Source organism: Mercenaria mercenaria, chromosome 5 (genome assembly GCF_021730395.1).
Source record: "Mercenaria mercenaria strain notata chromosome 5, MADL_Memer_1, whole genome shotgun sequence".
Classification (NCBI taxonomy): Eukaryota; Metazoa; Mollusca; class Bivalvia; order Venerida; family Veneridae; genus Mercenaria; species Mercenaria mercenaria.
The window spans coordinates 5,854,161-5,881,651 of NC_069365.1; the positions used below are offsets into that span (position 1 = coordinate 5,854,161).

The window sequence follows — 27,491 nt, forward strand, 5'->3', positions numbered from 1 at the left end:
CCAAATTAATTACCAGTTAGGATAAATCTATACCTAAGCACAAAATTTTGGCTTATCTTTTTATTTCCAAATGTTGTTTTATTATTTTAATATAGCGGTAGTCTAGTCCAAATAATAGGACGTTTCGGAACAACATGATAACTTTAGACTGTCGCTGTCCCATTAGAGAATAACAACTCTAAAATATCAGATCTTAGCTCAGTAGGTAAGAGCGTTGGTCTACGGATCGCGGGGTCGGAGTTCGATCTCGGCGGGGCGTATGTTCTCCGTGATCATCCTTGCAATTACGCTGAAAACCATTGAACTGCCACGACGCTGGTTCATTGGGTAGAGCTTCAAAACTTTCGAGAAAACATAACAATTGATTACGGTACAGATCCAGAATATACAGTTAGGTTAACTGCCGGCCTTTTACAATGTTGATTGAATATAGCTGTTGTAAAAATGGCGTTAACAACATGATAACTAATTGCCAAGAAAAACAACTAAAATATCAGATCATAAAATAAGTCATTCCGATAAAGCAAATGAGTTAGGCTACCGGTAGTCATATCTTACACCATTTAATTTGCAGAAGTGGCTAGGGCCCGGTAACTGGAGTCTAGAGGTCCAGTAATCAATATACTTTTACTGTTATGTATTGTGTTAAAATTACCAGTGATTATGATAATTGCCAGGAAAAAGCTATAATAAGTTGGCATAAAGTTGCCATTATTACATAGTATTTTGTAAATTGTTTTAATATGAAATTAGTGTCTGCCTATTCTGGGTGAATGGGAAATCCCGATCATCAATTTTGGTCAGTCTTTCCGGTATGTGTGTTAAGTGTGACAAAATTTGCTCTTGGCCAACATTTGCATTCATGAAATTAAGGGATAAAGGAAAAAACTTTAAAAAATATGCACCAGAGTCCAATATTTACATACCTATATTAAATACTGTATAGCGGGAGACCCCTAAACCCCTTTACAATATGGGGATACCCCTCTCAATACAAACCTCCAGGTGCTACGCATCAGGTCTTTGACATCAACAAGTATCCCAAATAGAAATTTCTGAATCTAGGGTTCCAGTTTTTAATTTTATCATTTCCTGTCTTTCATGTGGTTTTAACAATTTACAGTCACCCTTATCCTCATGATGTCAGCGTACTTTGATGACAATTTGGTGCAAAACATCAAGATGTGATAGTATTCATGCATAAAAGCATATTTGTCCCATTCCTACAATACATAAACTAATGCCAGCTCAGGTCTTGTCCCTTTCCTACAATATAAACTAATGTCAAGTAAGGTCTTGTCCCATTCCTGCAATACATAAACTAATGTCAACTCTTGTCCCATTCCTACAATACACAATAGTAAACTAATGTCAGCTAAGGTCTTGTCCCATTCCTAACAATATATAAACTAATGTCAGCTAAGGTCTTCTCTGATTCCTAACAAAACATAAACTAATGTCAGCTAAGGTCTTGTCCCATTCCTACAATACATAAACTAATGTCAGCTGAGGTCTTGTCCAATTCCTACAATACATAAACTAATGTCAACTCTTGTCCCATTTCCTACATCACATAATGATAAACTAATGTCGGCTAAGTTCTTGTCCCATTCCTAAAATACATAAACTAATGTCAACTCTTGTCCCATTCCTACAATACGTACTAGTAAACTAATGTCAGTTAAGGTATTGTCCCATTCCTACAATATATAAACTTATGTCAACTCTTGTCCCATTCCTACAATACATACAAGTAAACTAATGTCAGCTAAGGTCTTGTCCCATTCCTAACAATACATAAACTAATGTCAGCTAAGGTCTTGTCCCATTAATAACAAAACATAAACTGATGTCAGTTAAGGTGTTCTCCCATTCCTACAATACATACTAGTAAACTAATGTCAGCTAAGGCCTTGTCCCATTCCTACAATACATAAACTAATGTCAGCTAAGGTCTTGTCCCATTCCTACAATAGTAAACTAATATTAGCTAAGGTCTTGTCCCATTCCTACAATACATAAACTAATGTTAGCTAAAGTTTTGTCTCATCCCTTACAATAATTATCTAATGTCAGCTGAGGTCTTGTCCCGCTCCTACAATACATAAACTAATGTCAGCTAAGGTCTTGTCCCATTACTAACAAAACATAAACCGGTGTCAGCTAAGGTGTTCTCCCATTCCTACAATACATACTAGTAAACTAATGTCAGCTAAGACCTTGTCCCATTCCAACAGTACATAAACTAACATCGGCTAAGGTCTTGTCCCATTCCTACAATAGTAAACTAATATTAGCTAAGGTCTTGTCTTATTCCTACAATACATAAACTAATGTTAGCTAAGGTTTTGTCCCATCCCTTACAATAATTATCTAATGTCAGCTGAGGGGTTGTCCCGCTCCTACAATACATAAACAAGAAACGCGGCAATGCCACGAAACCAGGTTTTCAACACTTTTCATAAGAATAAACAAGAGTGCCAGAATGTCACAATATACGCCCGTCACAGCAAATTTCTTTACTCTAGCACCTGTATTTGCAGATGTAATTTTAATTTTGTGGTTGTTTAGTAATCACTGTAATTCTTTTGTTTTTCTAAGTCCACAAAAAAACTCCTTACCAGGTAGAGATACCTTAAAATTCACCTAAAATTAGAAAGTAACAACTATGTTGTACCACAGAAAAGTGGTCTTGGTTTTTCCCTACGGTCAATTATAAAAAAAGTTACAATATAAGTTATTTATAGTAACAACTAAGGGAAGTTAATCTTAAAAAAAAAAAAAAAAAAAAAAAAAAAAAAAAAAAAAAATACAAAAAAAAATAATTTTAAGTCCACACAGAAATCCTTACCAGGTAGAGATTGGTCAAAATACACCTCAAAATTGGATGTTACATGCATGTTGTACTACAGAAAAGTGGTCTCGATTTTTCCCTACGTCTAGTAATGAAAAAGTTACAATATAAGCTATTTATAGTAACAACAAAGAGAAGTAATTCTAAAGAATGGAACTGCGCAAGACACTTCGTCTCATGATGGTGTATAATTGTGCCAAGTTACATCAAAATCCCTCTATGCATGAAGAAAATATGCTCCGGACAAACTTTTCATTCTTGTATCCTTTGACCTCTAAGTGTGACCTTGACCTTAGACCTAGGGACCTGGTTCTTGCGCATGACACTCCGTCTCATGATGGTGAACAATTGTGCCAACTTTCATCAAAATCCCTCCATGCATGTAGAAGATATGCTAACCCTAACCCTAACCTAACCCTAACCCTATTTTTAGTAACAATGACCTTGACCTTGATCCCAGAAACCCCAAAATCAATCCCAAGCTACAACTTTATATAAGTTTGCTATACACCAAGTTTCATAATGATAGCTCATTCCTAAGTTAAGTTATTGACCGGAAACCCTTTTTCTATTTTAAGTAACAGTGACCTTGACCTTGACCCCAGAAACCCCAAAATCAATCCCAGCCTTTGTCTTGATATAAGCTACATACATACCAAGTTTTATTCAAATATCTTTACTGAAACAAAAGTTATTGACCGGAAACCTTTTTTCTATTTTAAGTAACAGTGACCTTGACCTTGACCCCAGAAACCCCAAAATCAATCCCAGCCTTTGTCTTGATATAAGCTACATACATACCAAGTTTTATTCAAATATCTTTACCGAAACAAAAGTTATTGACCGGAAACCCTTTTTCTATTTTAAGTAACAGTGACCTTGACCTTGACCCCAGAAACCCCAAAATCAATCCCAGCCTTTGTCTTGATATAAGCTACATATGTACCAAGTTTTATTCAAATATCTTTACCGAAACAAAAGTTATTGACCGGAAACCCTTTTTCTATTTTAAGTAACAGTGACCTTGACCTTGACCCCAGAAACCCAAAAATCAATCCCAGCTTTTGTCTTGATATAAGCTACATACATACCAAGTTTTATTCAAATATCTTTACCGAAACAAAAGTTATTGACCGGAAACACCAGTTTGACGCTGCCGCCGCCACCGCCGCCGCCCGCCCGCCCGACCGACATCTACCCCAATCTAATAACTCAGGTTTTCGTTGAAAACCTGGTTAACTAATGTCAGCTCTGGTCTTGTCCCATTCCTACAATACATAAACTAATGTCAGCTGAGGTCTTGTCCCATTCCTACAATGCATAAACTAATGTCAGCTGAGGTCTTGTCCCATTCCTACAATACATAAACTAATGTCAACTCTTGTCCCATTCCTACAATACATAATAGTAAACTAATGCCGGCTAATATCTTGTCTTATTCCTAACAATACATAAACTAATGTCAGCTAAGGTCTTGTCCCATTCCTACAATACATAAACTAATGTTAGGTAAGGTCTTGTCCCATTCCAAACAATACATAAACTAATGTCAGCTGTGGTCTTGTCCCATTCCAAACAATACATAAACTAATGTCAGCTGAGGTCTTGTCCCATTCCTACAATATAAACTAATGTCAGATAAGGTCTTGTCCCATTCCTACAATACATAAAATTATGTCATCTCTTGTCACATTCCTACAATAAATACTAGTAAACTAATTTCAGCTAATGCCTTGTCCCATTCTTACAATACACAAACTAACATAAGCTACGGTCTTGTCCCATTCCTACAATACATAAACTAATGTCAGCTAAGGTCTTGTCCCTTCCCTACAATACATAAACTAATGTTGGCTAAGGTCTTGTCCCATTCCTTACAATAATAAACTTATGTCAATTGAGGTCTTGTCCCATTCCTAACTATACATAAACTAATGTCAACTAAGGTCTTGTCCCATTCTTACAATACATAAACTAATGTCAGCTAATGTCTTGTCCCATTCCTACAATACATAAACTAATGTTGACTAAGGTCTTGTCCTATTCCTTACAATAATACACTAATGTCAGCTGAGGTCTTGTCCCATTCCTTAAATACATAAACTAATGTCAGCCGAGGTCTTGTCCCATTCCTACAATATATAAACTAATGTCAACTCTTGTCCCATTCCTACAATACATACTAGTAAACTAATGTCAGCTAAGGTCTTTTCCCATTCCTAACAATACATAAACTAATGTCAGCTAAGATCTTGTCCCATTCCTAGCAATACTTAAACTAACAGCAGCTAAAGTCTTGTCACATTAGCCCGCCGGCTTAGCTTAGTAGGTAACAGCGTTGGTCTACGGATCTCGGGGTCGCGAGTTCGATCCTCGGGCGGGGCGTATGTTCTCCTTGACTATTTGATAAAAGACATTGTGTCTGAAATCATTAGTCCTCCACCTCTGATTCATGTGGGCAAGTTGGCATTACTTGCGGAGAACAGGTCTGTACTGGTAATGAATCCAGGAATGCTGGTTAGGTTAACTGCCCACCTTTACACCACTGAAATACTGTTGAAAAACAGCGTTAAACCCAAAACAAACAAAAGTCTTGTCACATTCCTATAATACATACTAGTAAACTATTGTTAGCTAAGGTCTTGTCCCATTCCTAACCAACACATAACTAATGTCAGCTGAGGTCTTGTCCCATTCCTAGCAATACATAACTAATGTCAGCTAAGGTCTTGTCCCATTCCTACAATATAAATTATACTAGTAAACTAATGTCAGCTAAGGTCTTGTCCCATTCCTACAATATAAATTATACTAGTAAACTAATGTCAGCTAAGGTCTTGTCCAATTCCTACAATATAAATTATACTAGTAAACTAATGTCAGCTGAGGTCTTGTCCCATTCCTAGCAATACATAACTAATGTCAGCTGAGGTCTTGTCCCATTCCTAGCAATACATAACTAATGTCAGCTAAGGTCTTGTCCCATTCCTACAATATAAATTATACTAGTAAACTAATGTCAGCTAAGGGCTTTCACAGCAAAATCTTAATCATCAAAATAAAGCAAAATACAAGCAAGAAAAGATTACTTCACACAGACAGCAAATCTGTCTTTGGTTTAAATGTTTCTAGTTTATGGTTCTTTTGGCAGCTTACATTAATTTTCTTCAAAATGTTTGTTTTCTTTTTATGATCTAATGTGAATTTACCATTTTAAGATCTGTAAGTCTTTATCTTATGCAAATCTAGCTACTTGTAAGGGCAGGGGGCTACTACCACTGTCATACATGGAAAAGTTGAGTATAATATTGAAAATAAGAACAAAAAATTACTCAGACTTCCTCCATTTATTACAATATAAAATACATCTAAAACTTCAACATGCAATTAACATAGATTTTTTAATTTGTGTACATAATAAAAATAGTTACATGTAAAAAGGACTTGCTTCCAGATTAACATCAATATCATACTTTTTAAAATAACTGGAATAGTCTGAACATAGATCTATATCATTCCAGTCAATAATTTACTTGTGTGAAATAAAATATATTCAAATTCCTGCTTTGTTACATCAATCCTTTACACCAGTCTGCAGGCACACCCCTTAAAGCTGAGTCTGACTAACACTTGTTACATGTTTATAGTATTATCATAATGTACAGCAGTCAGTTAATATAAACTTAAACTAAACATAAACTTTGAAATATTATGTTATAATCACTTAAATACCTAGAGATATATTAGAAATGCCAATTCTATACAAACATTTCACATTTACAGCAAACACTTCAACAGCATCCTTAAGGAGGTAGGTTACCTTCATATTTGTAAGTGCGCATGTCCAACCGGAAGCTAACGTGACGATTTACGACGACGTTTACGACAAACTAAATGTGTTTATATGTCCATTCTTCTGAAAACAAATCATGAACCTGTCTCCGATCTGATGCTTTATGGTTTAATAATGCAGAAATAATGAATAAATTGCCGCAGAAACGCTTCAAAACAATGTTGTATTAAAATGACGTCATTGACGTCATGACGTTACGTGTCAGTTACCGCGCAAAATTAATAGCTTTTATTTTGAAAGTACGTAATTCTGTGCATTTTCTTTATTTGAACTTTTTTCAAACAGCTATTATTTGCTGAAATATTATTTATGAGTCTTTTCCTCTGAATAACAATCAATATTTTGCTTCTTCTATGTAGTTATATTGAAATTTTATGCGGAATGTAAGAAAATGGATGATGGTAACCGATGTTATTTGGAATATAATAGGGTGAAAGTTTACTTGTTACGGCCATCATTAAATAAAAAACTTGCAGTTTGATTTGCAATACCTATTTTTCAGTTTTCGTTGATAATTTGTTAGTTATATACTAAAACGAAGCTCTAAAATTGTTCAACTTTCAGTAGAAAATTGTGATTTCTTGAATTGAATTGATGTTACCTTGGAAACGAAGCCCGTGACCTATATATCTAAATGTAAAATTCAAAAGCGTTGACACTGGTCTATTTAAAGAACACAGCTTCGGCTTTTTATTTTCATTTCAACAACATCCATGAGAATAATAGCACATGCTGAACGATTTTTCCATGAAAAATGCAAGACGAAGGGTACTGCTGTAAGTATTTTAAGCTGTGAAATTTGTTTGAATAAATACAAATAACATGAAAATATAACTTACGTTTGAAATAATATGTTTTGAAGCTACATTAGCAAGAAAGATAATTTTATTCAATATTTTTTATAAGAAATTGCGACAAAAAGCAAGATATAAGCTATTTTAAACATCTCTGTTGCCATGGTTACTTTAAACTTTAAGTAAAATAGGGTACCATGTAAAGTGCTTGGTATTTTGCTAATAATATTACCGAAATATTCCATGTTGGTTATTAACAGAATGGCACTGAAGCCGTCGAAAACCCCGTTTTTATACATAGTTGTTTAAAAATGAGCGAAAATGCGTTACCAAGGAAACACGAGCCCCGCGACATATACTTTTTAAGCTTATATTAGAAAGCTAACGCGCATACTAGTAAAATTATCAATTATGCAGACTTCTACGGATATCAGTGAAACTAAAATACACTGAAAAGTGTTAAATATCCGTATTTTCCTTCTTCTTTCAATATAAAATACCTTTGGAGGGTCATGTTCTTTAAACCTGGATAAAAATTGAACTTGAAGGGCCAGAGAAAAACGAAATTGAGATTGTAGCTGTTAAAACATCATATTACACAAAATACAAAAAATTGCTGCGGTTCAACTAATTTGAATTTAACCTGGTAACAAGGTAACCTACCTCCTTAAGTACATGATCTTTTCAATGAAAATTAACATTAAAATATCCACTGTCCATCTTTCACTGAAATATTTAATCTTTAGATATTTACTTTTAAAAGTCATGCAGTAACATTTATACTGTGTTCAATTTTATACATGTGTACTGTGTACTATTTTAAACACATAGTACTGTTAATACACATAAACTTGCTGATAATATATGCAGAAATTGTTCACATTTTGAAATATGAAATTTAGGTCTAATATACCCATAAAATAAAGCTCTAAAAAAAAGGTATAATGTTCAAAATGTTTACCCTTCACCATAACTGAACACCAGACAAATGGATGGCATTTCAGAATTAAACAGTGTCAAGAAATTCATCCATACTATGAAAACAATTAAGTATAAATGTACCTTTCTGGAGAACACAACTCCACAACAACAGAAAACTGATCAATTAAGAACAACACTGCAGATTTCAGAATGATAAAATCAAACTTGAGTTTTATCCCGACTGGTGTTTTTGTTATAACTAAGTTAAATTACTACAATTTTGTACAATCAAAACAAAAATAAACTAAGTCTACATCAAGCCAAAAAGAGTCATGACTAGATTAAAGACAACACTACCTTTGTATTTAATGTAGTGCAAATATTAACTGTAAGGAATGATTGACAATAAGACATAAACTATGTGCAGTGGAACTTCTCAAAACTAGAATCACTGAACACCGAAAACCCTACAACTGAACAAATTTTGTGGTCCTGAAATCTGTCTTCTTATTTCATTAGGAAAATACACTTGAAAAATTTGGAAACAACAATTTTTGCAGACTGAACTTGTCTTTATCAACAAAAGTCCTGCTGAAAACTGAATAATTCTAAAGGCAATCAGAATTTTGTCATGTCTTTTATTATGAATACAAGAATTTACCCTATTTGGTAGCATATATCCCTCTCATCTTTTTATGGTGTTGTTTTTATATAGTAACTAAACACAAAGAGGATTAGAAATAAATCTGGTTTCTTGCAAACTGTGTATTTATTTATGTAGTGTACCACACATTCCACTGACTAAACCCCTCTGAACCAAAAAGCCTCCAAATAGAACTTTTACCCTGGCCCGGAAGCTGTTCCGTTTAGAGGGGTTCCACTGTAAATGTTTTGTATCTGTAACATGATTTATACCATTTAATATAACAAAGAGTTTACACAATCCCCTAATTTTCATGAGAACTTAATTAGTAATCTATATATATGCATGAGGCACATAATTTTGTCAATATCAATAAAAGGTAAAAATATTGCATAATATCACTCTTAGGTAAAACATTTTCCCTCTAAGAAAGCACCTGACATAATTACACAACAGCTATGCTTTAAAGCATCTATAATCAGATGTGTGTCCATAGGACAGTGGTGCCCCTACTCCTGTCATTGTATACATGTTTTTGACTAAGTCAAGGACCATAACTCTGGTTTGGCTGTGTGAAATCCCAATTAAAACATCAGGCACACAACTTCACATGGTCAAATACTTTTTGAGATTTTAAACAGACAGATGGACAGACAAGATCAAATCAAGACAAGACAAGTGACACCCACCATCCCCCAAATTTTGGGAGACACAAAAACACTAAATTTTACAGTCTATAATTTGTATTTATCTAAAGTATACTGTAGCAGTCAAACAGAAGAAAAATGACCTCAGAAAGACCTAATTCAGTTGTATCTTATATCAACTTAAAATTGAGTACCTGATATCTATATCATAAACAACATTTTCATGTTCATCAAGATGCATGACCCTTTAACAGTATGAAGCTGGTGTTAGCAATGACATTCAGCAATCAAGCTAGTTCAATGTTCCTGATGTATATTATATATCCAATTAATAGACTAAGACAGAATGTTAATTAACATACATTTATATAGAGAACATTAACACCTTTCCATCTTGTACATGAATAAATGATAGAACTGAGGCATAAAAATAATGAAATAAATCAATGAAATACGATACTGGAATAATTTTTTGAATAATTTCAGAAAACACATATATAATATGGACGTATAACTGACTAAAATAACATGGATTTTGTACAATACAGCTCACATAATAAACTTTATAACACCCTCAACATTAGGCTATTTTACACACAAAAAAATGCAGAAAAACATGGCAGTCAGATTAAGTACTATAGGTAACAGAACAGTAATAAAATATGTTGAGTTGATTTATTATTTTTCATCTTCTAATTTGGAATCTGTATTTTCTTAACACCAGTAAACATGCATAATCTGATGGTATATATAGATTCTAATATTCAAATACAGAAAATATATTTTGGTCCTATCATAAACACATTAACTGTAAAAATATTACTGTTATACAATATTTGTGTGTTATTTTACAGCAAAAAACAAAGTTAATAAATCAACAGGTAAAAATTTGTGTCATACTTGCCAAAAGACAAAATGTTAACAACAATAAACTATAAACTATCACTATATACTAGGTACTATCACTATAATAACTGTACTAAAATATGTCTATTGATAAGGCAGGAGTTGTCACACTTGTTTTTCTCTATCACAATGTTTAAGACACTTTCAGCATTTTACATGATACATGAACTCTATAAAATATACTTTGTCATGTCCTTTAGGTAAAAAATGGTTCCAATAATGTCACATTATACTGTAATCCAGAAAGTTAAAAAAACCCTAACCCTCCATACAAACCCAGAAAATAAATCCCAAACACCATTATCATCTGCAAGATACAATGAAGCTTTTTCTATAAAACAGAAACTTTTTTTAATTTATCTACACATGACAATATTAACAACAATAACAAGAGCTCTGCATAACTGGGAATAATATGCCCATGCTCAAGCAGACTGGGACAGGGCAGCTAACAATTTATTTGATTTACAAGTGTGAGGAGGAGTAGGGTTGTGTGTGGGACTGCAGGATAAAAATACTGAACAATTCTGTATATTTCATCTGAATTTCGCTAGTCAATTATACAGAAATATATTCAAACAACATAATATGACAAACATATTTATGAAAGTCCTAAATTTCCTTTTATCCTAAAAAAGTAGTAAGCATAAAAACTACAACCAATTTAACAAAAAACATCATTAATTTGTTTGTTTGTTTGTTTATTTATGGTTTAGCACCATTTTTCAACAATATTTTAGTAATGTAACAGCGGGCAGTTAACCTAACCAGAGTTCCTGGGTTCTATTTCAGTACTAATCTAGCAAGTAACTGCCAATTTCTCCTCAAGAATCAGAGGTGGAGGACAAACTGATATCAGACACAATGTCTTTTGTCATGAAGAATATGTCTCAATCAATGGATCAAACTTGCAATCCCATGATGTGCAGATCTGCACTCTCCCTGTTGAGCTAAGTGGGTTGGTTGCGCATCATTAATAATTAGTTACAGTATATAAAAAGAATGGTCTTATCAAAATGCAATATGTATTACAGCTATAACAAAAATGCCACGTAACAACCATGCTTGTTTGCACGTGGAATAGGCCAAGGCAGTAATTTTAGCTTATTATAAAAATGCTAGAAAAGATGCCAATTTCAAACTTATGGGGAAAAAATAAAATCACATGACTTGTCTAGATTATCTATCCTCATTTTTTCAAAGCTCCTAATGTTGATAAATACTTAATTTATCATATTTTTTCAGTATTATATTTTTAACTTACATAGAAAAAATATGTTAGAAAAACATCAACAAACAAGAAAGATTGGGTCTCTGTGACCTTGACATTTGATCCTTAGTCAATAGGGAACTTTTCTTAGTGGTTGTTAGCTAATGCTTAAAATATGAAAGCCATAGCAATGAATGTATGATACATCCTGACTAAATACAGGTAGTCTGGAAATAAAAAGGTTTACAGACCGACAATGCTATAATATAAATAAAATCTGGAAAGTAGATCCCTCGGAAGCACCAAGAACAAGACAAACAGTGAAAATTGCAGACTCTGTTTGGTTGAGCCTGTTCATGAGCAGTAATGGAAAATGCAACACTGCCCACGCCCCCTTGCACCGGTTTAAGCAGTATTCAATCTTCAAATCTAAATGAGTTGAAATCAATGATCCCGAAGGACCAGAAAATATAACAACATTGAGATTTCATTATAAAACATGAAAAGTATTTTTCCAAAATGGGCATAAAAAGTGCTACTTCTAAAACAATACAATCTCATAAAGTAAGTAAAATCTGTTTACTCATGTAAAATGCCCCGCATCAGGCACTGAATGAAAATAAAAATATTCATGTATAACTTCTTTGGATTATATCATATCAATGTTCATCGTTCCTTCCTCGTGTACATGTGTAGTCATTAGTGAAGATGTTATTATTGAAAAATTATGTAAAAACATCAATAAGTGTAGGATTGATCTTAAAGCATATATTTTCACATTTGATCCAAGATTTACATTATATTCTGATCTCAAGTATAAATATCTTAGCTGCTATTCATTAATCAAATATTATTATATAATAAGTTAAATGTTAAATTATGTAACTGTGACCAAAACGCCTGCTACTGGTTTAGAAACAGGCTTTTAAAATAAAACCGTGCCATGGGAAAACCAACATAGTGGGTATGCGACCAGCATGGATCCAGACCAGCCTGCGCATCCGCGCAGTCTGGCCAGGATCCATGCTGTTCACTAACAGTTTCTCCAGTTCCAATAGGCTTTAAAAGCGAACAGCATGGAGCCTGACCAGATTGCGCGGATGCACAGGCTGGTCTGGATCCATGCTGGTCGCAAAGCCACTATGTTGGTTTTCCCATGGCACGGCTCAAATGTATCTTCGACGTTATCCCATTTTCACGTTATTTTCATTTATGTTTCATAAAGCCTTACCTGAATACATTGTTTTAAATGTCAATAAATCCCTTTTAAGTGCATTTAAAAATATGGTTGTATATTTGTAGGAAACAAAGCCTTACCACAATTACAAATAAGTGCAAATATCAGATGGTAAAACTGTGACTTGCTAAGAAATAGAATGCCAAAGTGGCCCTAAGTCACTCATTTGAACTTGACTATTTGACCTTGAATATATGAATGACGTACTGAATCACGAAAGGTAACAAAATGTGTTTAGTATCAAAAACATAAATTAGGTCAAGTGAGAGGTCCTTACAAGGATGCTACTAACCAGATTTAATAAATATGTGCCGGAAAAAGTAAAGTTAAGATATTTCTATTTACAGCTAAAATGTCCCCTTAAAGGGTTCAAGTGCCTCTATTTGAACAGGAAAAGAGGGTCATTTCAATGATGCTATATTCCAACTTTGATGAGGATCCATTTTGCGGTTCATGGGAAGTTGTTTTAAAAGTTTTACTATTTTTAGCTTTCGCAACCCCTAAAAGGAGCCTAGCATTCTCTTTGAATGAAACAGTGAGAGGACCTTTCCATGATGCTACAGACCAAGTTTGGTGTAATTCTGACCAGTAGTTTCAGAGAAGAGGATGTTCATGTAAATTGTGGATGACGGACAATGCATGTTGGACCATCCCCTATACTAATAGCTCACCCTGAACAAATGCACCCGTAACTTTCAGTTCAGATGAGCTAAAAAAGTGAATACTGCTCTACTGAGGTAATTTTGAGAACACAGATCTCCATTCTGACTTGCATAAAAACCCAAATCTTCATAGGTAATCCAACTATTTAATGCATACTACAATAAATACAAACTTCTTATCAAAACTCAGACATAGGTGAAATAAAGTGGAATACAACAAAAGAATAAATAGATTCATTATTATTATATCCTTATTATAACAGTGCATGTTACTATTCTCTACAGGACCTTGAAGATCTTAAATATCTATATTTAGAACTTAACTGAGGTATGCTCAATCTTAACATTACCACAAATCTATTCACTATATACAGACCTGTAACACAAGCCCAATAAAACCATGTTTTCTTTCTTTCTTGGTAATGGTATCAACTGTCACAACCTTTAAAATAGGGTAACTTTCAATGAGAGAAAACAGGAGCTGTTACAAGAACAGTTCAGTCGACTATTCGAAAACGTATGCCAGAAGAAAAGAGAAAATGACAGACAACAGCAAATGTAAGAGAAAAAAATTACAGATAGGTGTTTTTCCTCTTAGGTGGTTGTGTCTGTAATACAGGAAGTGGTTCTAAGAAACTACACAGAAAAACAGAAGAAACTGACTGAGAATGAAAATTACAATAATGTAAAACAAGCAAATTAAATTAACTGGTATCACAAGTGCAAAGGATGTCGCACAAATTCAGGGGCTATAACTGCTGTGTTAACAATAGTTGTAAAAAGATATCTGTTTTGACATACCCGATTGTATAAAAGTGGAAAGACATAGAATTTTTTTTAAAATTAGGAGTTGAGCAGGTTGAGGAGAGGGGGAACTAGGATACTAAGTGAAAACATCGAGTAACATGAGGAAGAGATAAGAAGAGGGACGTAACGAAAATGATGTCAACATTGTATGAAAAATGTACCCACGAAAATGCTTGACAGAATAATGTCATAAAGCCCAACAAGAGCTCAGCAAAGTGGGGAAATACATGCCCAAAGTTCTAAGATCAGGGCTGGTAGTTTAGAGAAGACAAGAGGGCCATAATGGCCCTATATCGCTCACCTGTTATCATTGCACTTCAGGACAGGAAGGTCAAACAAGAGCACCGCCTTGCGGGTGCTGACGCTCATCTGATTTTTTTTGTATAATAGAAATATTGTCCTACCCATGATTTTCTAAGTCTAAAAAGGGCCATCACTCTTGCAAAAAGCAGGATAGAGTTATGTTTCTTGATGTACAGTGTCCACTTATGATGGTGAAAAGCTGTTGCAAGTTTTAAAGCAATAGCTTTGATAGTTTATGAGAAAAGTTGACTTAAACATAATATTCAACCAAGAAAATGATTTTTCTAAGTCCAAAAGGGGCAATAATTATTGCAAAAAGCAGGATGGAGTTATGTTGCTTGCTGTACAGGGTCAGCTTATGATGGTGAACAAGAGTTGCAAGTTTTAAAGCAATAGCTTTGATAGTTTAAGAGAAAAAGTTGACCTAAACATAAAACTTAACCAAGAAATCTGATATTTTCTAAGTCCAAAAGGGGCCATAAATCTTGCAAAAAGCAGGATGGAGTTATGTTTCTTGCTGTACAGGGTCAGCTTATGATGGTGAACAAGTGTTGCAAGTTTTAAAGGAATAGCTTTGATAGTTTAGGATAAAAGCTGACCTAAACATAAAACTTAACCAAGAAAACTGATTTTCTAAGTCCAAAAGGGGCAATAATTCTTGCAAAAAGCAAGATGGAGTAATGTTTCTTGATGTACAGGGTCTGTTTTTGATGGTGAACAAGTATTCCAAGTTTCAAAGCAAAAGCTTTGATAGTTTAGGAGAAAAGTTGACATAAACATAAAACTTAACCAAGAAATCTGATATTTTCTAAGTACAAAAGGGGCCATAAATCTTGCAAAAAGCAAGATGGAGTTATGTTTCTTGCTATACAGGGTCAGCTTATGATGGTGAACAAGTATTCAAAGTTTCAAAGCAATAGCTTTGATAGTTTAGGAGAAAAGCTGACCTAAACATAAAACTTAACCAGGCGACGCCGACGCCGACAACCGCTCAAGTGATGACAATAACTCATCATTTTTTTTCAAAAAATCAGATGAGCTAAAAATCAGATCAATCAAAAGAATCATGAGTAAATATAGTTGAAATTTTCTTAAAGGTACAGATATGTCAAAATACACCTAAGAATTGGAGGTACCATCCATGTTGTACCACAGAAAAGTGGTCTCGGTTTTTCCCTACGGCCAATAATAAAGAAGTTACTAAATAAGCTATTTATAGTAACATAAAATAAAGTAACCCCTAGGGCTGGGTCAATTTGACCCTGGGGGGTCAAGATTTGAAAAAAATTTGTAGAGGTCCACTAGGCAATGCTACATGTCAAATATCTAAGCTCTTCAGGTTTATTTTTAGAAAGTTTTGAAGATTTTTCTATGTACAATTAAGTAACCCCATGGGGCGGGGTCAATTTGACCCCGGGGGTCATGATTTGAACAAATTTTGTAGAAGTCTACTGGGCAATGCTACATGATCATATATCTAAGACCTAGGCCTTCTGGTTTATTTTTAGAAATTTTTGTTAAGATTTTCCTATGTAAAATCAAGTGACCCCTGGGGCGGGGTCAATTTTAACCCCGGGGGAAACGATTTGAACAAATTTTGTAGAGGTCCACTAGACGATGCTACAAGTGAAATATCTAAGCTCTAGGCCTTCTGTTTTATTTTTAGAAAATTTTTGAAGATTTTCCGATGTAAAATCAAGTGACCCCTAGGGAGGGGTCAATTTTGACCCTGGGGGTCAGATCTGAACAAATGTTGTAGAGGTCTATTAGGCAATGCTATATGTGAAATATCTAAACTCTAGGCCCTCTGGTTTATTTTTAGAAAAAATCTGAAGATTTTCCTATGTAAAATAAAGTGACCCCTGGGGCGGGGTCAATTTTGACTCCGGGGTCATGATTTGAACAATTTTAGTAGAGGTCCACTAGGCAATGCTACACGTCAAATATCTAAGCTCTAGGCCTTCTGGTTTTTGAGAAGAAGATTTTTTAAGATTTTCCTATGTAAAATCAAGTGACCCCTGGGGTGGGGTCATGATTGAACAAATTTCGTAGAGGTCCACTAGGCAATGCTACATGTGATATTTCTAAGCTCTAGGCCTTCTGGTTTATTTTTAGAAATTTTTTGAAGATTTTCCTATGTAAAATCAAGTGACCCCTGGGGCAGGGTCAATTTTGACCCCGGGGTCATGATTTGAACAAACTTGGTAGAGGTACACTAGGCAATGCTTCCCACCAAATATCTAAGCTCTACGGCTTCTGGTTTTTGAGAAGAAGATTTTTTAAGATTTTCCTATGTAAAATCAAGTGACCCCTGGGGCGGGGTAAATTTTGACCTCGGGGTCATGATTTGAACAAACTTGGTAGAGGTCCACTAGGCAATGCTTCACACCAAATATCTAAGCTCTAGGGCTTCTGGTTTTTGAGGAGAAGATTTTTAAAGTTTTTCCTTTTGGTTGTCATGGCAACCAGTGTTCTGCATGGAATTCAATTCTTCGAAAAATTTTGAAAGGGAGCCACCCAAGGATCATTCCTGTGAAGTTTGGTGAAATTCTGCCCAGTGGTTTCCAAGAAGAAGATTTTTTTACAAATTGTTGATGCATGACGGACGACGGTCATCAAGCGGTCACAACAGCTCACCTTGTCACTTCGTGACAGGTGAGCTAATAAAATGAAATTGAGAAGTCTGGCATTCAGTTAACAGCAATGCCAGGACAAATACAACAGCCCTCTTTATTCTTCAAATGCCTTTTAACACCATACTTATATCATAAATTTGATCAATTAGTTAATCTTAGTTCTGCCATTACGTATAGGATATCGATGATGATTTGATGAGCCATTTTTCACAGTTTCTTGATGTAAGTCTGCTGCAATCAGGGTCATGTCAGAGAACTCTAAGTAACCCGTTACATGGTACCCCATGTTGGCATAGGCAATCATGTATTCAAACACTGAGAAAATGCTGAAAGCTGAAAAAGAAGAAGAAATACAATTTCGACCGATGTTTTCTTCATTTCAAATACATGTATCCCAAGTGTAGCCATTAGCTATGGTACTTGACAGATTACAACAATTTGCGTGATCCTATATAAACTGCTTTCTTGTGTTTGACCTTAACCTTGAACTCTCATTTCTCAAAGGTGCAGTCCGCTTCAAAGTGCTACTTCAAGAGAATAAAATGATACTGAGCGGTCATAAAGTTTGACATTCTTCACTTTTGATCTCACTACACTAACTTGATCTAAAAGTTATGTTTGGAATATCATGTTGACTGTTGGGAACAGTTGTGAAGCAACTGAAAATTCTTCAAGGTAGAGAAACAGTATACTGTAACAGAGTGGAAATTACATATTAACAAAAAAAAAATGGACAATAAAACAGAACAAGAAACACGCCAAATATACAAACATGAGGACAACTTTAAGTAAGGTTAAGTTGTGGCTCTGTTGACTGACATATAATAAAAGTCATCTTTACCTCCAGGTACACAATACACTCTGTGTTGCACAAAGTAGTAGAGAAGGCCCACAGTGGATAGGCTGATCCATGCTAACATGACTTTCTTCCAGAAAAATGATCTTTTCTCCTATAAAATAACAGACATACATCTGTAAACAATCAGAAGGAATTACTAACAAAATTAAGGTTTTCAAGCCTAAGGCCTAAAAAAAAAGAATTCTTTGTTTCCGGTAACATGCTCAAAAAAAATAAGGGTTGGTAGGTCGGAAATTTTTCTTTTTTGATTTTTTTTTTATTGAGACTTTTTGGAAATTACTTTTGTTCAAAAAATGCATACAAATAAGGGGGTTATGCCTTTAGAGCATCAGAAAGTTGATTTCTAACATCACTGACCATGTTTAAAGTATAAAAAGTGCAATTTTTAAAGTTTTTGTTTAGAAGTTAAAAAAAATATTCTCCAAGGCCATAAAAACATTTAGGGTCGGGCCAAAAATTTAGGGTAGGTCGGGATACCGGAAACAAACAATTTTTTTTTTTACGCCTAATCATGACAGAAATTTTATCTTAAAAAGCAACGCAGATCTGCAATGCACTCTTAAATTGAGATCTTTCCGAACTAACAATATTGAAGTAGTTTTAAACAATTCAAAACTCCTTATATTTAACCATTAACAAAAAACTAAATTGTGAAAATACAACAAGGAATTGGTAAAACCAAGTGATGCTCCCCGATGCATGTGCTTGTCCCAATATGGGAAATAACGTATTAGAAACAAAAAAAATGGAGATAATAAAAAGAAGAAAATTGAATAAAGGGAGATTCAAAAACTAGGTAAGGTAGAGTTATGGTTCTTTGACAATGCACTTCCCGTCATTGGCCTCTATCATTTTGTGAAGTTTCAATGAAATACTTTTCAAGTAATGCTCCTGAAAAGCCTTATTTTGTATCATAAAGAGAGATAATTCAAAAACTAGGTAAAGTAGAGTTTATATTCTTTGACATTGCACTTTGTCTCAATGGCCTCTATGATTATGTGAAGATACAATCAAATGCCATTAATAGGGAATTGATCCTACCGATTTTCGTCGCTTTATGATGAAAAGCGGGACCGATCCCTCTACGGTAACATGCGATATATACCAAATGAGATATATTATCGAATTAAAAATGTGGTCTTCCGGCACATGCACAAAGTGTCTGACTTTGGATTTTTTGGAAGAATATGCTTTTTCCTTGTGCGTATTAAACATCCACATAACTTGTCCGAACCGCTATGTCTTGCACATCAGTACAAATATAGGCAGTATTGTTTTCTTAAATTGATACAAACACATATTTCTGGACAAGCTGATGGACTGTAATGATTCCCAATTGAGGCATTGCCTTATTTGATATTACTTTTCAAGTTATACTCTGGACAAAAGTGTGACGGATGGATGGACAGACAGATGGAAGGACAGACAAAGCGGCAACTATATGCTTGCCCTTCGGAGAGCATAAAAATATGGGACATCTACTGACCATAGATAACATATTATAAACTGTAATGACAGTAGGCCCAACATATTTTCATTAAAGAATCTGAACCATTTTAGACAATGTCACTGTGAAAAACAATATAGGCCAAAACATTTTAAAGCTATCACTGGAACCTTACTCTCTGACCTACAATCCTTTCAAACACTACATCATACACTGACCACAGGCAATCATCCTATGGAATTTGACCACTGCATGCATTAACGTTTTTCATTTAATAATCAGAAACCATTTTAAGTGTCAAGATCAATACCAGCTTGACCTTTGATATACTTACCCAAAAACAAAACTGGGCAATCTACTGACTTCTAGCACTTCATGGCACTCTCTAGATATTGGACAAAAACCAAGTTGTCAAATGAAAAACAGACAGACCTTCTAACAACATATGCAAAACAACATTCCCCCAGGTGGACTCTTATCAGGGCATAAAAAAACAACCCTGCATTCAGACATAACCTTTAGCCTGCTGTCGGCAAGTGGTTCTGCCTATGCGACCAGTGCAGACACTGATCATGGTCTGCACTGTTCACTATTCAGTCAGTAAATTTTCATAGAACATCCCTTCAAATAATAAGTGGTACTTCACAAAATGAATGATGGACCAGTCCATTTTAGAAATTTACCAGAGTAAGGGTTAATATGGCAAGAACCAAGTTCACTTACGGCAAGGACAACGAATTTGCTTAGGATTTCTGTTCATTAAAGTTTTCTTTTTATAAGAATAAGAGAGCTCACCGTGTCTGTCATAGTTTTGTGTCTTGACCATCTGTACAATACTGTTCCAAACACCATGTAAGCTATAGATGTCACCATAAACACAACAAAGATCTTTTCATGAATAGCTGAAATACATGCATATTACCAGAACATTTACATATTATTGAAGGCAAAATAAACCATTGAAACATTGTCTTTATTGTTAAATAATAAATGTTGTGCCACCTAACTTAACTAACAAGAGCACCGCCTTGCGGGTGCTGACGCTCATCTGATTTTTTTTTTTGTATAATAGAAATACAGTCGAGTCCACTTAATACGAACTCGCTTGATACGAATTTTCGGCAATAACGAACAAAATCCGGATTCCCCGTTTGAGTTCTTTTATTTTCTTTGTAAAATTATTTCGGTAATTGCGAACTCGCTTCATACGAATTTTCGGGAGATATGAACACATTTTGGAAGTCCCAATGAGCTAAGATGTTACAAGTTTCCATTTTTTGATACGAACTAATTTTAGAAGTCTGCGGCCATTTCGCCCTTGCTACGCTTAATTTTTAATAGTTTGAATCTGTACAGTGCTGATATTTAATCGAAGTAATTATCACCTGTAATCGATAAATACATAATAAAGAGATTAACACTATGTTTGCAGTTACTTTATTTATTACAATCGAGTCCCAGTAATAATGTTTTTAGCAGTTTAGCGATAATCACTTTCATTTGTACACCTGTCCATGAAAATATATTTTCATTGTACGTATGAGGGCCATTTAGATCTAGTGTAGTTTATGTATCAAAAATGGCTATGCCTAAGTCTGGCATAAAAAAGCAATTTCTTTGGACAAAATTGAGATAATAATTGCTGTTGATCCTGGAATTTTAACAAAAGCTAGAATCGCTGAGAAATTTGACATTTCCTGAAAAACCTGTGTCTGATTTTTTTTATCAGTAGACAGCATTAGGAAGTTTCTGGAAGAAAAAGGCTCAAATGAAAAATTATTTAAATATTGTTCAGAACTCAAGGAATTTGGCATTCAAGAATTTAATAATAGTAAAATTCAGCCAAAAATTACAAGATTCTTCAAGTAAAAGTTTGAAATGCCATGTGTAAGGTAGGCCTACCTGTTGCAAAAATGCATCGACATATTTCCATGTATCTATACTATAAACACTTGATGGTTAATAAAGTTTAAATACATTTGTACATTAAAATTTATTTTTCATACATTTTTACGTGTTTTGCGTGTTAGTATGACTTTTGTTGAGTTATTTCATTGTCATCTTAAATAAATAACTTAATCAGTTTAAAACTACCAATGAACATCTAATCACTACTGTATTTTCATTTAATGGAAGCTATTCACCGGGGATACCGGTGATACTGCCAAACTTGCTCTGGCAAATTATCCAAAAGTCACACATTCGTTAATAAGAATTTCGTCTGATAAGAACATATTTCTCAGGTCCAGAAGAGTTCGTATAAAGCAAGTTTGACTGTATTGTCCTACATATGATTTTCTAAGTAAAAAAAAGGCCATAATTATTGCAAAAAGCAGGATGGAGTTATGCTTCTTGATGTACAGAGTCAGCTTATGATGGTGAACAAGTGTTGCAAGTTTCAAAGCAATAGCTTTGATAGTTTAGGAGAAAAATTTACTTAGACATAAAACTTAACCAATAAATTTGATATTTTCTAAGTCCAAAAGGGGCCATAAATCTTGCAAAAAGCAGGATGGAGTTATGTTTCTTGCTGTACAGGGTTAGCTTATGATGGTGAACAAGTGTTGCAAGTTTCAAAGCAATAGCTTTGATAGTTTAGGAGGAAAGCTGACCTAAACACAAAACTTAACCAAGAAATCTGATTTTCTAAGTCCAAAAGGGGCCATAATTCTTGCAAAAAGGAGGACAAAGTTATGTTTCTTTCTGTACAGGGTCAGCTTATGATGGTGAACAAGTGTTGCAAGTTTCAAAGCAATAGCTTTGACAGTTTAGGAGAAAAGTTTACCTAAACATAAAACTTAATCAAGTGTTGCAAGCTTTGATAGTTTAGGAGAAAAATTTACTTAGACATAAAACTTAACCAATAAATTTGATATTTTCTAAGTCCAAAAGGGGCCATAATTCTTGCAAAAAGCAGAACGGAGTTATGTTTCTTGCTGTACAGGGTTAGCTTATGATGGTGAACAAGTGTTGCAAGTTTTAAAGCAATAGCTTCGATAGTTTAGGAGAAAAGTTTACCTAAACCTGAAACTTAATCAAGAAATCTGACATTTTCTAAGTCCAAAAGGGGCCATAATTCTTGCAAAAAGCAGGATGGAGTTATGTTTCTTGCTGTACACTGTCAGCTATTGATGGTGAACAAGTGTTGCAAGTTTCAAAGCAATACCTTTGATAGTTTAGGAGAAAAGCTGACCTAAACATAAAACTTAACCAGGCAACGCTGACGCCCATCAAGTGATGACAACTCATCATTTTTTTCAAAAAATGAGATGAGCTAAAAATGACACTGATTTGAAAACTGCCATAAAAATCTATCTGAAAAGTCACTAACTTGAGATCATATCAATATTTGACAATAGCACAGAAAATACTAGTTGGTTAAATATAGCATCACCAAGCCCTTCAAAAGCATATACTTTTGACTTGCTAATTTTGGGCTATGATACACAATTTGAAGTGAATTATTTTGTTTCCTGTATAAGCTAACTCTTTGCTGAAGTGTCAACTTGACAGGTAAATTAGCGTCAGGAATCACAAATACTGTTGCATGGAAAGTTTGTGAAGGGTTTGTTATTTTGTAGTAACTAATGCTCTGATGGTATATTTAGACAATTTTTCAATAATGTTCTATATTGATTAATCCTGGGAAGAAGATAGAAATCATTGCTCCATATTAATCTTGCTACATGTTGTAAACTTTGAACATGGTAATGCTATGATTATAAAGAGAAACTAGATGTGTGTCCATAGGGCACTCTTCCTGTCACTGTATCATCATACGTTACTTGTTGACAATGCAAGACTAAGTAAACTTTATATCACGTCTAAAGGTGTGCATGAACTGTCAGGAGAGGGATATGGATACAACAAAACACAGATAAAAGAAACAAAAAGAGTAAAGAAAAACTTTTGTGAAGACATGTGTAACACTTTTATGCCTTTAATGCATTTTTTTTTGGCTAAGTTAAGGTCCACAAAAATTTGCAAGTGCAAAAAAATGTTAAATTCTAACCCTGCTTGTGGTAAATTTAAAATAATTTAGATACATACAATATACAGTTTTCATTTCATTAAAAGTAAAAGTCTAGAAGTCTCCTTCACCTGTTCACTACTAGACAATCTAATTATACATCACAAGTTTACTACATATATTAATTAAAGAATTCATTAAAAAATACTTACGATAATTTTCCTTATTTGAGATGCAGCTGACAGCCACTAAACATGAACACTCTATATTGTACAGCCAAAAGCATAAATTCATCAGAAACTTATATAATCCTTGAAGATTCTTTTTAATAAATGGCAAGCTGTTTTTATAGTAATTGTAATACATAATTCCAACAAAGAATCTCGGTGTTGAATGTAGTCCTATACATATTCTCCATACGTATGCTTGAGGTTTCACACCTGTAACTGCACTCACTGACGGTATACTGTTTGTGACCTGAAAAAAACAGAGATTATGTGTTGAAACCAGTCACAGCTCCTAATAAGGTCATTCTGAAATGTTCTCTGTAGTGTACTGAAACATAACTGACACAGAATTTCCTCGATATACTAGAGAAAGTTTTTCAAGAAAAAACATACATTTCCCACAACTCAACAGACAAAGATTGTAAAAATGCCAGAAATGAAGGGCTATAACTCAGCTGAAAATCTCTGAACCAAAACATGCAGATGATATGCATAACTTAGGCTTGTTACTGATAACTCTTGTAAGGTCTGATGGAAATCTGCGTAATAGTGTACAATGTAGTTATTACAGTAGGAAATTGACAAGACATCATAAAGGTAAAATATGACAAAGCCAGGGCCATAACTCCACTGAAAATCACAGACTGAATCAGAACATGCCCCAAACCTGCACAATTAGGCATGGCACTGATCCCTCCTGCAAGGTTTGGTGGAAATCCATCCAATAAGTGATTAAAACATCCTTAAGTTGACTCAAGGGCTTTAACTCCACTGAAAAATCTATCTTGTAAAAACTTGAATTTTGTTATATCATGAAGCTTGAAATTTGTCATGTAGTTTGTTAGTGAAATAGCTGCAGCCGTTATTTCCAGCTATATCTTTTTTGTTTTTGTCTGTCAGCAAAGTCTACAAGTTTTCTTGCCAACAGTACGGACTTTATCCCTATTTCAGTCTTGTTTAATATACTTAGTTAAAAAAGTAAATATTTTCTTACTACGTTTTTTTTTGTGTTGTAAGATCTTTGTTGTCACAAAATGATTGATTTGCAAAACTTATTAATGATAATGAAGCTCGACTGTCTTATAACTCCTTTTTGGGTATATCTATCATAGTCACTGTGTCAGTTATTTTTGTTTGTCTATTAATTTGTTTGTGTTCCAATGATTTGTGTAACTTTATTTTCTTAAATGTGTTGATCCTGTTGGAAATTGTAAACATGTATATATATATATATTTTGTGTGTGTAGTTTCCTCGTTTGTATATGAGATGCTACCGATGTTTGTTTATCTTTGCTGCTCCCTTCTGTTGAGTGTCTGCTCTGACTTTCTTTCATTCACCTTGCCCAGATTACACACGCATGAAATAGCCCTGTGGTCTCTCTCCTTGATCAATGACGTAATTTTATTCCCCAATAGGTAATGACTTAACTTCTTGGAGAGCGGCGGTGTGGGCTATTTAACTGTAGAGGACTAAGGATTGCGAAATTGAATTTATATATTACCCATTTAAATCTGTGAATGCTTTTGTAACAAGAAGCTTACAATATCTGAGATTAATAATCGTTACCGTACTGCAGTTCAGGCCATACATCAATTTCGTTATTACATATTTAGTATGTTTTGACATTTTTCTAGTTCTTTCGCACACAGAAAATAATCACACACCTTACTTTAACGGTTGTAATACAACTCTAGAATTATTTTATTCCAATATCTATTATATACTGACCCTAATTAAATTGTTACTATTATCAGGAGATGTTGAGTTGAACCCTGGTCCGGATGAGAACTCGAATCACTGTTTATCAATACTCCATCAAAATATACGTAGCATACGACATAAATTAGAATATATTTCAGATAATTTCTTAGATTTCGATATTTTATGCTTCACTGAAACTCATTTGTGTGCCGAAGTAAATAACGACAGTTTACAATTAGAAGGTTTTGATACAATGTTTCGTAAAGACAACACCTCTTATTCTGGGGGATATCTAGTCTACCTTTCATCCTTTTTGAGGCCAAAAAGAATATTAGAATTAGAAAATATATTACCTGAATCTCTTTGGATAGAAATTAAAGATCGTAACAATACTTTCCTTATTGGCACTATTTACAGACATCCTCATTATACTGTTGATTTTTGGGACAGATTGGCTGTATGTATTGATAAAGCTACCGAAATATCAAATAACATTGTTCTTGTTGGAGATGTAAATGAAAATCAACTTAGTGACACCAATACAAAATTAAACGACTTGCTCATGATATATAACATGACTAATTTTATTACAGAAGCAACTCGCGTCTCAAATAACTCTAGTACCTTAATCGATCCTATAGCCGTTTCAAATGGCATTTCGGTGTTTCAGGCCGGTATTTTAAAAACAGAAAATTATATAAGCGATCATTACGGTACATATGTACATATTGAAATTAACCTTCAAAGTAATATACCTTTTAAAAGAAAAGTATGGAATTATAAACGCGCCGATTTTGAAATGTTTAATAATCTGATACAAACAACTGAGTGGTCCTTTTTATACGACAATACTCTTAATAACGCCTGCGACTCCTTTGTTAGCAAATTTCTAGAATTAGCAAGAACATGTATACCGTCATCTTTTGTTACTGTCCGTCCTAACGACAAGCCTTGGTACAATTCAGAGATACGTAAAACCTCGCGACAACGTGATCGGCTGAAAACCACCGCAATTCGTTCCGGAAAAGATTCTGATTGGCACAAATATAAATGTACACGCAAAAAAGTAAATAATATGATAAAACATGCAAAAGAGCTATTTTACAGTAATATTGAATTTACCTTGAATGACCTCACCAACACAGACCCGCGTCAATATTGGAAAATTGTTAAAATGTTAGTCAAAGAAAACTCAAAAGGAAGTAACATTATCCCAACTCTTATAAATAATGACCAAAGTTTTTCTGTGTCTGATACTGAAAAGGCAAATACTCTGAATAATTATTTTGTGTCTATTTCAAATTTAGATGATTCGAATGTTTCTCTTCCATCTTTCATTGCCAAGACAGACTCTTTGCTAAATGATATAACAATTTCAGAACAAGATATATTTGATGTTATTTCTAACCTGCAATTAAACAAAGCGTCTGGACCCGACGAAATAAGCCATCGTATGTTAAAAGGAACAGCATCCACAGTTAAAAACCACTTACTATTCTATTTAACAGGTCCGTACAAGAAGGCATTTACCCAAACTGTTGGAAACAAGCTAATGTTATGCCACTTTTCAAAAAAGGAGAAAGTAACACCCCATCTAATTATAGACCAATCTCTTTAATCAGTTGTGTAGGTAAAGTCATGGAACGTGTTATTTCTAAATACATGCACAATTTTTTAATGTCAAACAATTTAATATACAAAAGTCAATCAGGGTTTCTACCAGGACATTCACAGTTTTTCAACTCATAGATATTTATAACCAAATCTGCAAATCTTTTGACGAAAAAAAAGCAACATGTATAGTCTTTTGTGA

The 27,491-nt window shown here is 34.1% G+C and overlaps 1 protein-coding gene and 1 long non-coding RNA gene across 2 annotated transcripts in view; both read right to left on the minus strand.

The window, feature by feature from the left end:
• Nucleotides 1-6,186: 6,186 nt before the first annotated feature.
• On the minus strand, nucleotides 6,187-12,884 carry LOC123556343 (uncharacterized). The gene is made up of 2 exons (XR_006687432.2): nucleotides 8,648-12,884; nucleotides 6,187-8,563 (listed from the first exon to the last, which is right to left on the minus strand). It is a non-coding gene; the product is annotated as an uncharacterized LOC123556343 (long non-coding RNA).
• A 2,365-nt stretch (nucleotides 12,885-15,249) lies between these two features.
• Nucleotides 15,250-27,491, minus strand: part of LOC123556344 (post-GPI attachment to proteins factor 2-like) — a 28,654-nt gene continuing 16,412 nt past the window's right edge. Inside the window, exons 2-5 of the mRNA XM_045346973.2 lie at nucleotides 23,962-24,226; nucleotides 20,575-20,681; nucleotides 18,315-18,423; nucleotides 15,250-17,806 (exon numbers count right to left, since the gene is read on the minus strand). Of these exons, the coding sequence (XP_045202908.2) occupies nucleotides 17,619-17,806; nucleotides 18,315-18,423; nucleotides 20,575-20,681; nucleotides 23,962-24,226 (669 nt within the window). The 3' untranslated portion in view covers nucleotides 15,250-17,618. The remainder of the gene's footprint in view (nucleotides 17,807-18,314; nucleotides 18,424-20,574; nucleotides 20,682-23,961; nucleotides 24,227-27,491) is intronic.